This window comes from Pelophylax lessonae, assembly GCF_965119305.1.
Source record: "Pelophylax lessonae genome assembly, chromosome: 10".
NCBI classification, from domain to species: Eukaryota; Metazoa; Chordata; class Amphibia; order Anura; family Ranidae; genus Pelophylax; species Pelophylax lessonae.
The window spans coordinates 167,253,866-167,271,882 of record NC_138777.1 but is presented as its reverse complement, the minus strand read 5'-3'; the positions used below and the strand labels follow the sequence as shown (position 1 = coordinate 167,271,882).

The window sequence follows — 18,017 nt, the reverse complement described above, 5'->3', positions numbered from 1 at the left end:
TTACCCTGAAAAAAAAAAAATGCTCCTGTTCCTTTAAGGCATGAATAGTAGCATAGTGCTGTTGCATGGTCATTTGTCCCTTTGTTTGATCTAAAATAACTGGTAGTTCCTGTGTCCCCCTCTGTGTGCTGACCACGGTAATCAAGGCTGCTGAGCCCTGACCACTGTGGTCAGCCTGCGTGCCTCAGTCATCTGCAGTGTTCCGAGTGTCTCTTCCTCTCCCCTTTTCCCCTCCCTCCTTGCCCGTCAGCTCCAGTCTGTGTCTGCAGAGCCAATCTCCTCAGAGCCCCTCCCCTCTCCTCCTGCCTCTATTCCAATGCATTATATAACACAATGCCTTGTATCTTCTCTGTTTAAGCAAGATACTCAGTGCAGTAGGTCAGTTTTTTTTTTTAAATTATAATCCTAAATACCTTTTTGCACAACTCCTTTGTATGGTCAACATGATCTGCCTTTGCTGGCTGGCATCACTGGGGAATCTCAGCCCCTCCCACTGCTGCTCTTAGATCGAGGAAGCAGAGTAGAGGGAGATCATGTGACTGCACAGAAGCTGTGAAAAAAGGTATTTAGGATTATAATTATAAGAAACACACACGCTGTACTTTATATCTTGCAAAAACAGAGATGATACAAGTAATTGTGTTATGTGAATTTACAACTTCTAACACTTTTTTTCACAAAAGCAGAGAAACTACCACGCAATACAGTAACTATCAATTTTTTGTTTGTGCCCAACCCCCTTCACTAAATAAAGATGATACTTGTATGCTAGCAACTTCTATTCACCATCAGGAATAATGCTGCGATTAGAATTACCTCTCACCTTGTGGAAGTTTCCTCTCACACCCTGTCATATCCTAAAGACAGAAAATAAATGTATCCAATGGACACAGAAAGGAATAAAAAACCTAAACAAGGTTCTAAGCCTTCCACAATGCAAAACTAGAAAAGTGTTTTGGTTTAGTTCTAAATTGAAGCTACTCTCAGTCTGCCAGCCACCCCACAACCACTCTCCTAATTGCTGGCATAGAAACAAAAAACCTACATAAATGCCCTTTTTACTCACCCAAACCCTTCCCTCCTCTTGTGTCCTTCTGCAGGTGGCCATGCCAATTCCTGAGTGACATGGGCACTTGAGACTCTGAGGATACAGAAGAGGAGTCTCAACACTGGGTTGGCAAGAGGGGACCAACCGTGCAGGCACATCTGCATAGCCGGATTACTGGTCCCTACAACCGGAGGGGCATCAGCAAGAAACACTGACTTAGGTTAGTAAAAAATACTTCATCAGTTACTTTTAACTGAATATAAAGGTTTTTTTTTATAACAAACACGTCATACTTACTAGCTTTGTGCAACGGTTTTGCACAGAGCAGCCTCAATCCTTTCTCTTCTCAGGTCCCCCGCCGGTGCTTCTGGCTCCTCCCCCTTGACCAGTGCCCCCAATAGCAAGCTTGCTATTGGGACACCGGTGCGTACTAACTCCCGAGCCCCGCTCTAAGTGTCCATAAGACAGATAGAGCCATGATTTGGCACCACCCCCGCTCTCTCCTCATTGGCTCCCTGACTTTAATTGACAGCAGTGGGAGCCAATGGGCCTGACTGCTGTGTCTCAGTCAATGAGGAGAGAGAGACCCAGGACAGCCGAGGCTGCCAAGCACATTGCTGGATCAAGAGTGTCTCAGGTGAGTTTGGAGGTGGAAGGGGCTGTGGGTGAGCAACACAGAGTTTTTTTTACCTTCATGCATTACATAAACAGTAAAAGGAAAAAAAAACCTTCAGCCTTCACAACCTCTTCAACGGAAAAAAAAAATGTAACTTACAAAGATAAAGGAAGCATCAAATTAATGGTTACTATGGGCAATACCCTTTGGCTCTCCACTGCTAGGTTTGAGAACCAGTTACCTAAAGCAAACCTTTTCCTGGCTATCATGACAATCCTATGGCTTCACAACAAACTAGGAAACATAAAAATTCAGTAATGGCAGCTACTATATTTCAGACTTGACAGGTTAACTAAAATAAAAATCAGTTTTTGCCGATCTCCAGGATCAGTAAAACTTGGTTACATTTCTCACCTCCTGAAAGATCTTTACACTGTATGTGTTGTCATCATCTGCAAAGTACACAACTCCGCGGTCTCCAGGGGACCGGTGTTGACGAAGCCAGCGTAATGCTTCATTTCGCTGCTCCACCCCACGTGGTTTTAGCCAGTTTGGATCTGAGTCTTTCAGTTTCATTGCTGGTGGAGTCTGAACATTCAAGTGTGTGTGAGGCAAGTCACTTTGTGCCAGGAGCTCAGCCACTGCCGCCGTACGTTCCACAGAGTCCTCCACTAGAATCCAGTGCAGGGCAGGTACTAGAAGTAATGTCTGAGATAGACGGATAAGCTCGGCTCGCTGATGGGGCCTGAGAACAAAGAGAGACAGAAGTGACAAACATTTTTCTATGTGAGTATGTCCATTAAATCACGAGAAACTGAAAAATAGGCAAAAAAAGCCAAACATTACCAGCACATCTCTTTAAAAAATTTGGTAAATTTCAGCGATTTTCAATACTCCTTTTGCCTTGGAGTGTGTCAGGGCAGAAAGAAAAACTATAAACACCAAATAATATGACTTCCTACCTAAAATTGCACTTATCCCTCTTTGACTCTAAGGTAGGCCATGTGAGGGGAAAGAGGGCTATGGCTATAATATTAATGATGCATTGATCGTATATTTTATTTTTTGCTAGTGACCATTCTTTTTTTTTTTTAATAATCTTTATTTTATTTTCACAATTTGCAAGGTACAAAACACAACAAGACAAAGTGTAAAGCTGAGTAATCAACAAGAAAATGCAGCTTGCATGAATACATAACAATGGTTATAAAGCAGATGGAACTGAAAGACATCGGCATACAAGACAGGTTTATCATACTGTAGAGTGTGCCTATTGGCCAAACAGAGGCGAACCTCAACCAACCCCCGTCCCGCTGGCAGGGCCCAGCCCCGAAGAAAGTCCTCCGGAGGGGCCCCTCATGACCAAGGCCCCCAGTAACCTTAATCATTATGCACAGTTGCTGCCCTTACTGCATGTTGAAATAATGAAAGCAGCAAACACAGTACATAAACACAGAAACCAAAAAGAAAAACAAACCTAGGCCTCAGAGGGGCCGAAAAAAAGAGTAGTAGAAAGAAAGAAGAGAGAGAAAACTAAGCAACCTATAGAAGACATGGCCATAGGGGAAGCACTGCCATAAGGGGGAATCTCCGGGTCCCAAACAATGATAGACACGCCCCCGGATCCCACCCCCAGTAAACTAATCATTAGGGATCTCCTCCGAGTAAAACATCCACTCCATCCAAGTATCCGTGAGACGAGACTGTTTCCCTTGTAAGGTCAGGACCCTCCTTTCAGCCTCCATAACCCAATTCACTTCCTTCTTCCATTCAGCTCAGGTGGGAGAGGTGGGCTGTTTCCAGTGTCTCGGGATGAGACACTTGGCAGCATTTAATAGAAATGGTATGACACTACGTTTGTACCTCTTAATTGCGATGTGGGTATCATGAAAGAGGTACTGGAGCGTGGTGTGTTCAGGAGGGGAAATGCCTAGTTTTTGAATCCAAGGATGAACTGCATCCCAGAAAGGTTTAAGGACTAAGCAGTCCCACAAAATATGGAGGAACGTGCCCTCCTGGCCGCAGCCCCTCCAGCAACCTGGATCAGCGGTAGGAAACATTTGCTTCAACTTCGAGGGGGTCCTATACCATCGGGACAGGAACTTGTAGGAGGATTCCTGGATCCTAGTACTAATAGAGGAGACGTGGGCAAGGCGCAATATCCTAGACAGCTGTTGGGTTGTGAATTCTGTTCCCAGTTCCCTCTCCCAGTCCCGAACATAGTAAGGGACTGAGGGAGACATTGAGGCAAGGACTAGTTTATGCATATGAGAGAGAAGATGTCGGGAGTCTGGAGGATGGACGAACCACTTTTCCAGGGGCGAAAGTCGATCTATCGGGCGGGGGGGGGAGAAAGTCAGGTTACAAAATCAACCAGCCGCCGGTGGTGCCAGGCAGACATAGGGAAATCCCCAAATCGAGCTCTGAGCTTGGTTAGGGATAGCAGCTGCCCAGACGGTGCAAACTTGCCGCAAAACGTCTCCCCCCCCCCCCCCGACCGGAAAAACAGAGCATCCTCACCAGGCTGAAACCAAGGGAACCCACCCAAGGGAGCTAGAGGGGAAACCCCGGCTGAAAAAAAAAAAAAAAAAATCGCCCCCTGCGTTGAGTCTATCCCATACCCGAAGGGTTGCCTTTGTTAGAGGAGACGCCCACCCGAGAGACCCCTGCCACTCTACGGGACCCAAGGTGCACCCGCCAAGTTCCTGCCCGTCATCGTTTTTTCTAAGGGCACCCAAGGTTTGATGGGCGCATCATTAGCCCAGTTCAACATACGGACCAGGGCCATAGCTTTATAGTAAATAGAAACATCCGGCATTCCCACCCCTCCGTCCTGCTTCTGTCACCTGAGGATAGCGTGGGCTAGGCATGGGTGCTTACCATGCCAGACGAACTGTAGGAAGGTTCTGCGAAGACATCTAAAGAACAGCTGAGGTAACTGTATGGGGACAGTACCGAGAAGATATACAAGTCTAGCCAGAATGGTCATCTTTTATCATAGTACATTTATACGTCCAAACCAGGTCAGGGAGTTTGACACCCAAGAGTCCAGGTCTACCTTAATACACTCCATCAGAGCCCCATAGTTCTTGTCATAGAGGACTTGCTGGTCCGGGGGGATATGTGGACTCCCAAATAGGAGAGAGAACCCTCCCTCAATTTGAAGCCGAAAGAGTGTCGTAGGGAATCAGCCATGTCCGGGGGACATGGATAGGAAGCAGTCCGGACTTGCCATAATTGACTTTGAAATTACAGAGGTCACCAAAGCGGCACAATTCACGCATGAGCACCAGGAGAGAAATGCGGGGGTTACCTATATAAAACAACAGGTCATTGGCATAAGCCGAAGGTTTGTGCTCCACCGATCCTATGGTGATCCCCGCCACGTCCGGCCTGTCCCGCACCATTCGCAAAAATGGTCCCAGGGCGAGGAGCAAAGGGGAGAGAGGGCACCCCTGTCTGGTGCCGTTATAAATACGAAAGGCTTCTGAGAGTAAACCGTTTTACCCTGACCCTGGCTCCAGGCTAACTGTAGAGCGCTAGGATCCACCCCAACATCCAGTCCCCAAGGCCCAGGGACCGAAGAATCTCCGACAGGTACGTCCAATCAACCCTGTCGAAGGCCTTTTCGGCATCCAACTACAAAACCAAGCTCGGGGGCCCTATCCGGACCATGTTGAGCCCAATGCAGGACGTGTAAGGCACGAATGGTGTTGTCACGGGCCTCAATATTGGGTATGAAGCCCGCCTGTTCGGGGTGGATCAGGGCGGCCACGTGGTCCTGGAGGCGCAATGCCAAGACCTTGGCCATAATTTTAGTGTCAGTGTTGAGGAGGGATATGGGCCTGTAGCTAGTGCAGTGCGAGGGATCCTTGCCTGGTTTGGGCAGCACCGTGGTGTGGGCCAGGAGAGCCTCCGGGGGGAGTGGAGCCTCCAACGAGACCGCATTTAGAAATGCGCAAAGCTGAGTACCGAGAAAGGGGAGAAGGTTTTATACTAAAGGTTCGTAAACCCATCCGGACCCGGGCTTTTGCCGCAGCAACCACCTTACTCACCTCCTCCACGGTGATAGGCACCTCCAAAATCCTCCAGTACCTCAGTAGAGAGTCTAGGAAAGCCTGAACTCAGGACATAAGACCTTATCCGTTCCCCCCCAGGAGGGCAGGTGATAGAGGAATTCATAAAAAGAGTGAAACTCTTCAGCGATCTGAGGCAAACTAACCACCCTCTCACTCGGGGTGACCAGTGCGTCCACCGGGGGGAAAGGCTCCCTTGTGTTTCACTTCCAAAGCATGGATCTTCTCCAGAAGGTCAGCTATCTACTGCTGTCGCTGCCGCTTCACCCTGGTGTCCTGGGATATCAGTACCCCTCTGATCACTGCCTTGTGGCCCTCCCAAAGCGCTGACAGCGCCACATCCACTAAGGAATTGAGCTCAAAATATGTGTGCACAGCCTTCGTGACAGCCGCCACTACGGAGGGGTCATCTAGGAGATTTTCATTGAGCCTCCACGTCCAGGTGGCACGATGTGCGCCCAGAGGTATAAAGGTAAGGGAGACCGGGGCGTGATCAGAAAGGGTAATGAAGCCGATGGAGGAAGAGCTGACAGAGTCCAGGTGGAACTGATCAACCAACAGAAGATCGAGCCTGGAATACATGTCATGAGTTTTGGAGTGATGACTATAATCCTTAACTCCAGGGCTAGAGACCCTCCAGCAGTCAAACAACCTCTTAAGGTGTCTCCGGGCCCTAAGCTAGTGACCATTCTAAAAGTTGATCTAAACTCTTGTTAAGCTGGCCGTACACATATACAAAAAGGATTCCCACAGTAAATATTTTCAGCCAAATCAGCGGCCTTTAGTTTGCCACAACACTATTCATCATGAACTGCCAAAGTGCTTATTTTTCACCCTTTGTTGCATCTCAGTAAAGCTGATCCAAAGCAGCTTCTTTGCAGCCACTTTTCCTCTCCGGAAGGCAGTTTGGTGTGACTAAAGTAAAAAAATAGGTGCGCTGTTGGTGTAATAAAATTAAAGCTGCTACCAAAAAGGTCCAATTATGCAATTGGAATAATGAATGGTGATGGGTGGTCTGGTGCGCTAATATTTGATTGGATGATGTTGTGTAAAAATACACATGTGAATTTGGGTGAAATATTTATATATTTATATATATATATATATATATAAACACATATACACACACACATCAAACCAAGGAAAATAAATAAATAAAATTCCAAAGTCCATAAATCACTGGTGTAAAAAAACTGTGAAATAAATCTTCCAAAAAATGAACTGTGTAGATCATAAATGGTGATAAATATATCCCTCCACCATACAAGGTATGCTCTCACCAGACGGAAATGATGAAAGTGCAAATCCAACTCAAGAAATCCACTCTTGTGCAATATATGTGAAGTTCCAATAACCCCTGTGTTCACACTCTGTTAGGTCAAAGCCTCTTACCAGACAGCAATGTATATAGGCATGGATCATCTGATGACAGATTAGCCTTTGGTGTGACTGACAGTGAGGTCTGGAACCAACTTCATGCCAGGCAAGTTTTCATGCTAGTAAAACCTGTTGAGGGAAAAGCTGGGTGCTTATTTCCCTATGGCCATTTTTGCCCTCTTTCTTTTCCCTCTCATCCACAAACTGGCTAAGGAAGCCATTTTCTACATTTTGTTGTGGGGGGGGGGGGCAGGAACTGACAATTTAATTGTAAATGTGCATGTTGTAAGTACTATACAGGGTTTTGGGAACCTTTGATAACTGTAATCACTCTAACAACATGCTGTAAATGGCCTGGTCACATGGGAGATGAGATTGTCTGCGTTTGGGCACGCTCATACGCACTCGTGCACCTGTCACATTAGGACGAGTGTTGATGCAGCCACTGCGTCCTCATAGACACGAATGGGCGGCCCGCATGCAGCACCTACCGGCGAGGGACACAAACAGCCAACTCATGGTGTACGAGCCTCAGTGCCAGTATGAATAAGGCCTACGTGTTTACTTTTCATTGCACCATATATTTATCTTTGATTGATGTAAAAACCACTGTTTGCTAAGAAACACATATCATCTCCGTTTGGAAAAAGCGAATGTTGTCTGCAAAATGTGTTGCCGTACATTTTTGAAATGTCTAAATGATTTATACTTTGTTGTGGTCAAAACTGAACAAAGCATACGCAACTAAAGTCGATTATGATGCTAGCGTTTATCCCACAAATTATGTTCTTTCACATCTCTTTGCAGTCGGTTCCTTTCTACATACATGCACTCCTGCATTGGCTGCATGGCATTTCTAGGTGCAAGCTTCCTATTGGTGCCAACAGGGATCATGTCTGAGAAATTTCGTTAAAACAGTCACTTTGCCCTCAGAAGCCTGTGTGACAGGGTGTTAGGAGCACATTTAGGAGATGGATAGGAGTGCTGTCATCCAATAAAAGGAAGCGCCTGCACAAGGACCGTAATAGCAGAATCATCAAGTATTACGTTAACGAAAGCTGCAGATTAGGAAATATTGGAAATTTTCATGTTAAACAAGCTGAAAGTTCTCTAATTTTCCTATTTTCAAATTAAATGTAGTTTAATATGTAGGGCCAAAAAGATAACTTTTCTTTTAGTTACTCAATATGAAAAGAAGTAGCTGCTGTTACATTGCTAGACCATTAGAGATTGCTATTCACAAAAAAGTAGCAAGAAATAAAACACAGGCAGCAACCTGAAATTTTCCCTTTAAAATTAAGTTTTATTATGTGTTATACAAAGCACCAGGTGGTGGGTATAAGTTTTGTTATTCTTGGGGAACTCTTAAACTGATGCCTCTGTTTGCTTCACTTCTTGTTGCGTTTTGTGGATGTATATTTAAAGCATACCTCCATGAATTTTTTTTATTCTCCCATGCAGTGGGGCTCTGCCCACAATGCATGGGTTAACTGCTTGTTTTGTCTAGGGGCAGAAGGAAATCTGTACTTGTCTTACACGGTCCTTCGATTCCCCAGGAAAACCGCGTTCCCCCATGTCCAGCAGTGGACTGTTCCTGCCGCCTTCATGTCCAGATGTCAGGAACAGCCCATTCACAAGACTACTAGCATACGGGGGGGGGGGGCAGGAGTGGCAGGGACTGGTCTTGTGCTGGAAGGATCGGCGGATTAGTTGAGTGTATCTCTGCTCCGCCAAAAAAAATGAGCAGGTAACCCATGCACAGCCCCACTGCATGGCAAAATAAAACATTTTCCCGGAGTTCCTGCATTTAACCAAAATTAGGTGGGTCCTTGGTTATTTTAAGGATTTTATATGATTACTACTTACCTTGCATAAGTTGGAGTTACTACATATATAATAGGCAAGTTCTCTTTGCCACGGTGGGGCAGCCGTTTTTTTAAGACATCATTAGCAGAGTGTGTACAGTCACATTGCTGGCCTGTAAACAATGATAGATAACATACAAGGTCATTCCAGACCACCAGATTCTAAACCAAACTGAAACAATCAGTTCACTATATGTAACATACTGACAGCTCAGCCACTTGTTGTTTGTACCCATAGTACAGTCCAGAAACATTTTGCTTACTTTACGCTACCTAAAACACACTAACAAAACAAATGTTGTTTAAAACCACCAAAAACACCCTGATCTTACATGACCTTGTAACCCGGACCTAGATCAAACTCTGATCTAGCTTATTTATTTACACAGACTTTGCTGACATACTTCTCCTTTAGGGCTCTTTCACACGGCCGCTCCGTGTGAAAGCTCCGCTGCGGGACTTTTTTTTTTTTTTCACGGAGCGGATGACATTTGTGTCATCCGCTCCGTATGTCCGCATATCATCCCATCCATTTGCGGATGATATACGGACATAATGTAAGTCTATGGGCATTGCGGATGTCAGCGGGTGACACCGCTGACATCCGATTTTCCTTCCTTTCCATTTTTTGAACGGAGAAAAAATAGGGTTCTGTTCCGTTCCAAAAAACGGAACAGAACTGAAAGGAAGAAAATCGGATGTCAGCGGATGGTATTCCGCTGACATCCGCAATGCCATAGATTTACATTATGTCCGCAAATCATCCGCAAAAAAATAGGATGATTTGCGGACACACGGAGCGGCCGTGTGAAAGAGCCCTTAGAAGGCAAAAAAAAGATAAACTGTATCTTTTTTCTCAATTCAAAAGAAGAAAAGACCACAGGGACCGGTTGTATAGTTATTACCAATGTGATAGCAATTGCAGACTATCACAGTGATCATATGATTGAGAGCTGATCCTATCAACTACCAATTGCCAGTATGAGACCCAGAGCTGTAGGTGGCAGTGCTGGGAGCGCACAAGCACAGATATGCACATATGTGGCCCTATTTCCGTGAAGCTGCATATGTGCGCACGCTCAACATTAAGGGGTTAAAAAAAATTTGCATTATTTTTTTTATACACAGGAGCCTGTAAAGCATTACAACCGTGATTGGTAGATTGTGGGTGCAATGCATAGGCACCTGCCCTCTTTGGTTACAGGGTTGCAGGATATGTCAGTGGACTACAAATGTGGTCATGTCACCGCACTTGTGTTCCATTAAGAACTAACAGCCCTCTTTTGCTTTGGCAGACAAACTCATTGTTTCTTTATTCAGAACCTCCTGTGGATAAATGATGTGGCTGTGCCATGCCTAGCCATCCCAATTACATTTTTGACAGGAGCGGACAGTGGGATGAACTCTGAGATTACAATCTAAATATAGGTGTAAGACGAAACACTGTCAGAAAGATGGAGTTAGCCTTTAAATATGGTGGTTGCCTTCATTTTTTTTTCCCCTTTTATTCTAACCTGGCGATTCTGCAGATAACACACTTTCTGTCCTAGGTGGACAGTGTTAACTTACTGTACTGATCTATGAAACAACATTGTTGTCATGCCAGGTTGCTATCCTGATTTGGACTAAAAATACCTTCCCCTTTCCTCATCTACATTAGAAAGTGCGGGAGGTAGTTCTGTAGTTCAATGAAGAGCTAACGTTACAAGGACACTATGGCCTTCATTTGTTCAGGAACTACAATTCCCATCATGCCTAGTCATGTATGTGAATGTCAGAGTTTTACAATGCCTCATGGAATGTGTAGTTCTGCAACAGCTGGAGGGCCGTAGTTTGGGAATCCCTGACTTAGACTATAAAAACACCTAATACTACCTCATCCAAGGACTGATAAACGTTCAATATTCAGCAACGGAAAGTGAAATTTATTGTCTGAGCTGTCCCTACAAAGACACAAGGTATAAAATCATAGAGGATTATTAACATAAAAACTATATGGTTAATACACTTAGGTACTCTATAAGATCGCGTTCACACTGAAGCGGCACGACTTTAGGGGGTGACCTGTGAAGTCCCGTGCACCGCGACTTCGGCGCGACTCACATAATGGAAGTCAATGCAAGTCACCTCCCTGTCGCCCCAAAGTAGTACAGGACCCTTTTTCTAAGTCGGAGCGACTTGTGTCGATCCTATTAGAACGGCTCCTGACCAGTCAATGGACCGCGACTTGTCAGGCTGACGAGTCGCAGCAGTGTGAATGGAGTGTAAAGAAGTATTAGGCTCCTTTCACACGGCCGCTCCGTGTGAAAGGTCCGCTGCGGGACTTTTTTTTTTTTTTTTCCACGGAGCGGATGACATTTCTGTCATCCGCTCCGTGTGCCCGCATATCATCCCATCCGTTTGCGGATGATATGCGGACCTAATGTAAGTCTATGGCACTGCGGATGTCAGCGGATGACACCGCTGACATCCGATTTTCCTTCCTTTCCGTTTTTTACACGGAAGGAAAAATGGGGTTCTGTTCCGTTCCAAAAAACGGAACAGAACTGACAGGAAGAAAATCGGGTGTCAGCGGATGGTATTCCGCTGACACCCGCAGTGCCATTCACTTACATTATGTCCGCAAATCATCCGCAAACGGATTGGATGATTTGCGGACACACGGAGCGGCCGTGTGAAAGGAGCCTTACAGTGTTGGTCACGTTTATAAACATGAAGAGCCTTGTGGGGTTTTTCTTTTTTTCAGTGTTTTGTTCTGTTCTATTATGTCACTATTTTTTTTTTTTGTTTATATGGTTTTCAATTTTAGATTCAATTGAATATATGGAAGAATCCCCACATGAGGAGGGCTATTTGGGGACAATGTTTCTATGAATAGGCATAAGACCACTCTGTCCAAAGACACAGAATAAATAACTTCTACAACCTACTTCATTGTAACTCACCGAGTTGTAGCAGAGCATACAGAAGACCAGCACTGGACACCACAAAATACACAAGAAAAATATTCCTGAGCTTCAGTCTCATGTTGAAGAAACAGCTGGGGCACCTAACAATGAGAAAGAAAATGACAATACAGATAACAAAACCTTGACTCCGCTATAGATTTACCAGGATATAAACTATAGAAAAATGGGCTGTACAGGAGCAATACGGTAAACTCTAAATTATATCGATCTAACATATACTTACCTGCACTTCCCTGCAGATCAGGCCACCACGCCTCCAGCCATGCCCTTGTAAGCATCCTAGCCACAGAAGTACCAGAGCTGCTTATCATTGAGTGGTAAAGGAAAAGTTCATCTTTCTGAACATGTTACATTCGTATTTAGGGTGTAACATGTTAAGCAACCTCCTCCCGAACCCCCAGTAACTTCCCAGTGACAGTGGGTGGGGGATCCTCTCCCTTTACCTGCTGTCATAAGTTGAAAACAGCAATATCTGAATGAGAAAACTATGACTCTACAGTGGCAGATGGACTTCTAGTTTGAATGGGCAGAGAGCATGCTGATCAGCATGCTTGTAGTCCATTCACACTCCCATACAAGCTGACAGCCCATAAAGAGAAATGGGCAGAAAGCTGGAGAGAGAACGTGCAGGAGCCTGAAATTGCACCAGCGATCTAATGATCGTGGATGCAATACTTTGTAGGCTCTTGTTTTTTAAAAAAATAAATGCATAAAGTAACCTTGGTTTGAGAGGGCTTTGCAAGACAAGCAAACACGTTTTATAAACTTTGACTTGATAAACAAGCGATGTCTTGATATACAAGTAGAATCATGTCACAACTGAGTATAAAAGAGAAGAGAGGCGCCTCTAAATGTAGCAATACGATTACATTTAATGAAGTTCAACATCAACTCAACATGGTGAGTCTTCTCGGTTATGACTGCAGACTGGCGGCGGTGAGAGCTGGCAATGCGGAGGACGGCCTATGTGGACAGCTTTACCCCGGATGCCTGCACTCTTAGATGAGCCTCTTTTAATCATCAACCATGTGAGTTGCTAAATGTTGAACCTTCATTAAATATAACCATATTGCTACACTTAGAGGCGCCTCTCTTCTCTCTTATAGCTCCTGCTGGATTTTGCTTCTAATCCCCTTGTGGAGGCACCATCAGTGGATGGACATTTTATGGTTACACAACCTATCACATTGCTATAATCTTTTTATATGGACAATAAACTGAAGGATTTATGAATAAATGGTTGTGGAACGAATCATCTGAGTTTCCATTATTTCTTATGGGGAAATTCACTTTGATATACGAGTGCTTTGGATTATAAGCATGTTTTCGGAACTAATTATGCTCACAATCCAAGGTTTTACCGTAAATGCAATTTTTTAAATCTGAGAAAAAATAAAATAAAAAAGGTGCATTTATTATTTTTTGTAAAAAGTTAACGTAAAGTACAAGTTCAGCCAAAAATCTAACTCAACTTGCCACTCCAGTGCGGTTCTATGCTTAACTGTCAGCCACGGCTTCAGTATGTGGGAGTGTGTAGGAGAGGCAGCCGACAGCAGAAGCCCCATAGTAACTCTAAGGGTGACGTCACTTCCCAGGTGTTGTTGATTCTCTCCTGCACACAGCATCCGCTGCTGGAGAATGGACCGGATGGGCTTCAGAAAAGTATAGCGATTTTTTTTTTTTTACAGGGTTAGATAGATTTGTTTTAGAATGTGGCTGAGAGTAGATCTTGCATTAGAAAGGTTTTGGCTGAACGTCAAATAGGCTGCATTGCCGACCTTCAGAAATAGACAGCTGCCTTAATGTCTTTTCATTACATTCTAAACCATGAATGAATACTCAGCCAATTGGGGGATCCATTACAACAGCCCATACACTGAAGCATGTGTGGGTTGGGGTCTGTTGTACAAGATGGCGAGGGACACTTTATTACATTGTCCAAATGCAAGGCACTGTCTACATTTTTTTTTTTTTTTTTACCCCAGGTCTCATTTACACAGGCATACTGATCCATTTGCCCGTGCATTGGTCCATGCAGAGGTGCTCTTGCAGGCAGCCTGTTGAAGTCAAGGACAGGTGCCAGCTGCATGGACCTCCACACGCATCCTGGAATGCACATCTGTGCATGTCCATTGCATGGATGAGGATGCAGACATGCGTATGGAGGTCCATGCAGCTGGTGCTTGTAACTAAATGCAACAGGCTGCCTGCACAGAACACCTGGGTAAAAAATATTAAAATGTATCTCAAGGCTTTTTTTTTAATAGAATAGGGAAAGGTTAGACCCTCTGTCAAGTTTTATTGTGGCCTGTGCCCCTATTGAGGTGGGTTACTGCTCTATTTGTACTAATGTTACCAAGAAATAATTTTTTACAATGGTGACACTAGTTCCAGAGACAGAGGGGAAAGACCCCGAGATGAAAGGAAATTTTCCCAAACGAACAGAAAACTCAAAAGAAATAAAATGGTAGGGGTTTAACCCTTTTTTACTCTATCAAGAACAAGCAAAACACATTTTTGCCACATTCACACTTTAAAGTGGAACTCCGGGGATATTTTTTGTACACAGCACAAGTCAAATTAGCTATCCTATGTCCAGATTGCTGCTGATTATTGTACAAATTCTAGTGTTTTTCATGCCAGACACTACACAGCAATCTTAGTCTGGCTGAAAAAAAAAAAAGTTCATCTAGTGTAACCAATAGAAGAAAAAAAAAATGTTATAATATATATATATATATATATATATATATACATACATATACACACACACACACACACACAAACAGTTGTGCTCATAAGTTTACATAAAGGAACTGGAGGCTTTTTGCCAGGAAGAATGGGCAGCTTTACCATCTGAGAAAATAAAGAGCCTCATCCACAAATACCACAAAAGACTTCAAGCTGTCATTGATGTTAAAGGGGGCAATACACGGTATTAAGAACTGGGGTATGTAAACTTTTGATCAGGGTCATTTGGGTAGTTTCTGTTGTCATTATGATTTAAAAAGAGTAAACACAGTTGATTGATAATAAATGGCCTCAGCCAAACCCTAACCATGAGTGAAAGAAAAGTTTGTGTTATCATTCATATTTTCTGAAAAATGGCCAAGAAATAATAAAGTGTGTGAGTGTGTGTGTGTGTGTGTGTGTGTGTGTGTGTGTGTGTGTGTGTTTACCAAAAGTATTGGGACGCCTGCCTTTACACGCACATGAACTTTAATGGCATCCCAGTCTTAGTCTGTAGAGTTCCATATTCAGTTGGCCCACCCTTTGCAGCTATAACAGCTTCAACTCTTCTGGGAAGGCTGTCCACAAGGTTTAGGAGTGTGTCTATGGGAGTGTTTGACCATTCTTCCAGAAGCACATTTGTGAGATCAGGCACTGATGTGGATGAGAAGGCCTGGCTTGCAGTCTGCGCTCTAATTCATCCCAAAGGTGTTCAATCGGGTTGAGGTCAGGACTCTGTGCAGGCCAGTCAAGCTCCCCTACCCCAAACTCACTCATCGATGTCTTTATGGACATTCAAACATTCCCATAGACACACTCCTAAACCTTGTGGACAGCCTTCCCAGAAGAGTTGAAGCTGTTATAGCTGCAAAGGGTGGGCCAACTCAATATTGAACCCTACGGACAAAGACTAGGATGTCATTAACCACTTGCCGACCGAGTACGGTAATAGTACTGCGGCAAAGTGGTTCGTTATCGTCTGACGACGTAGTATTAATGTCGTCAGACACTCCCCCTTCTGGGCGGCGCTTGCGCGCCGCCGGAGGCTCGCTCCCGCTGTTTTCATTCACAGCAGGAGTCGGGCCAGGGGAGGAGCAGCGGCGATCGCCGCTGCTCTGCCCCGATCGCCGGGGATCTAGTGTGGAGATCCGCCCGCTGTGTGTAAACACAGCGGGCGGATCTCCATAGTGACAGGGAGTGACAGATCGGACTGTTCAACATAGCTGGACATCCGATCTGTCCATGACTCACTCAGTCACCTCCCCCCCCTACACGTCAGTAAGCACCAGGCATACATTAACCCCTCCCTCTCCAATAAAATTAACCCCTTCCCTGCCAGTGTCATTTTTACAGTAACAGTGCATATATATAGCACTGATTACTGCAGTAATGTCACTGGTAACCCCAAAAGTGTCAAAAATGTCAGTCAAGGGTCCGATCTGTCCGCCGCAATGTCGCAGTCCCACAAAAAAAAACGCAGATCGCCGCCATTACGCGTTAAAAAACACCAAAAATGACAGAAATCTTTCCTTTTGTTAGTAAACGCAATAACTTTTGCGCAAACCAATCAAAATACGCTTATTGTGATTTTTTTTTACCAAACATAGGTAGCAGAAAACAAATTGGCCAAAAATTTTTTAAAAAATTGGTTTTTACATCTTTTTTGGGGGGAATTTCATATAAAAAAATGTTAAAAATATTGTTATTTTTTCAAAATAAACGCTCTTTTTTTGTTTATAGCGCAAAAAGTAAAAATCGCACAGGTGATCAAATACCACCAAAAGAAAGCTCTGTTTGTGGGAAAAAAAGGACGTAAATTTCGCTTGGGTACGGCGTCGCACGACCGCGCAATTGTCAGTTGAAGTCGCACAGCGCCGAATCGCAAAAAGTGGCCTGGACGGAAGACAGCAAAATCCTCCGGTGGTAAAGTGGTTAAAGTTCGTGTGTGTGTGTGTGTGTCCCAATACTTTTGGTAATATAGTGTATGTATGTATGTATGTATGTATGTATACACACACACACCCACAATAGATTCAGAGGAAGCCAAAAAAAACAATAAATCATGATCCAATTTGCTCCAGCAGGGGGAAAATTCCTTCCTGATCCCCCCAAGAGGCAATCAGATATTACCTGGATCAACTTTACCTTCCTCCAGCATTGTGGCTGAGTTCCATTAGTGGTAACGTATCTGACTTGTGCTGTGGATCAGTAGGTCAGCCAGGCAATTTGCATTTTCAGAGGGATAGGTAAGTCATGGCAGATTACTAAATTCCAGTATTTTTCTTATAAAAGGTTTCCTGTAAAAGGGACAGCCCTGACCCTCCAGGCTGGTGTTTTCATCATACAGAGGGAGGATGGAGCAACCAACCCCGCTCTTTGTTAGGTACATGTGTAGCACCCCAGATCATCAATGATCCCCACCCCCATTTCATGCAATCAGTGAGCAATCAAGCTAATGTCAATGGTGTGTCCATAAAAGCAAGCACTAGCCTGGGGATGTGACAGACTGTGGGGCATTACCTGCATTGCATCTGTAGAGGAAATTAATTGGTCATTAACAGATTTTCTATCACACCTAACATGAAATGACTGCTTTATTATACTCCTGGTCAATGCTTTTCTAAGCCTTGCACAGAACTGGGTGCATTCACCCCCTGTGCTGTCCCTCTCACTATACAGACCTATGAGTTACATTCTACTGCTAGCATGCAATGGGAGATACAGGGAGGAGGACTGTCCTGTCTGCAATCAATTCATTCACAATTATCTATGAAAACAAGCACTGTTCTCCTCACCCCCTGATTGCTGTCACGTCCCCATTACTCTGCAGCAGAACCGGAAGCAATGATTGAAAATAGGGGCCCCGCGCAGGTTAATGACGTCACCGAGCCTCCAGCACCGTGCCTGCAACGTGGTACATAGGTCGGCATAATACAGGAACAGTATAGATGGCGGAGGAGGAGGAGAGGGGGTTCGTGCTGTGTTGTCCCTAAAATACTAAACAGGACATTAGATTCCACATGGCAGGAATTGATAGTAAATTCTACAGCAGCATATGGAGTGTAATGTAATGCATAGATGTTTGCATTGCGTGTGAATAAAAAAGTCAAGCTAAACATAATAAAAAGGGGTTCATATGAGCCTTGTATTCTGCTACATATTTTTGGTAAAAAAAATCCCAATAAGTGTATTTTTATTGGTTTGCGCTAAAGTTATTGCATCTACAAACTAGGAGAAAGATTTATATTTTTACTATTAATGGCAGCGATCTGCGATTTTTAGTGGGACTGCAACGTTGCGGTGGACAGATCGGACCCCTAACTGATATTTTTGACA

General features: G+C 44.3%; 1 protein-coding gene across 2 annotated transcripts in view; it reads right to left on the bottom strand.

The window, feature by feature from the left end:
• The window catches only part of B3GAT3 (beta-1,3-glucuronyltransferase 3), a 35,684-nt gene extending 18,164 nt beyond the window's left edge, over window positions 1–17,520 (bottom strand). The window contains exons 1-4 of one of the 2 annotated variants that reach the window (XM_082270697.1): window positions 17,465–17,520; window positions 11,928–12,022; window positions 8,984–9,095; window positions 2,079–2,409 (exon numbers count right to left, since the gene is read on the bottom strand). In XM_082270697.1, coding sequence (XP_082126823.1) covers window positions 2,079–2,409; window positions 8,984–9,095; window positions 11,928–12,009 — 525 coding nt within the window. In that variant the 5' untranslated portion in view covers window positions 12,010–12,022; window positions 17,465–17,520. Of the gene's footprint in view, window positions 1–2,078; window positions 2,410–8,983; window positions 9,096–11,927; window positions 12,032–17,464 lie in introns of both variants that reach the window. The other variant, XM_082270698.1, reaches the window with a different exon arrangement.
• Window positions 17,521–18,017: the final 497 nt, after the last annotated feature.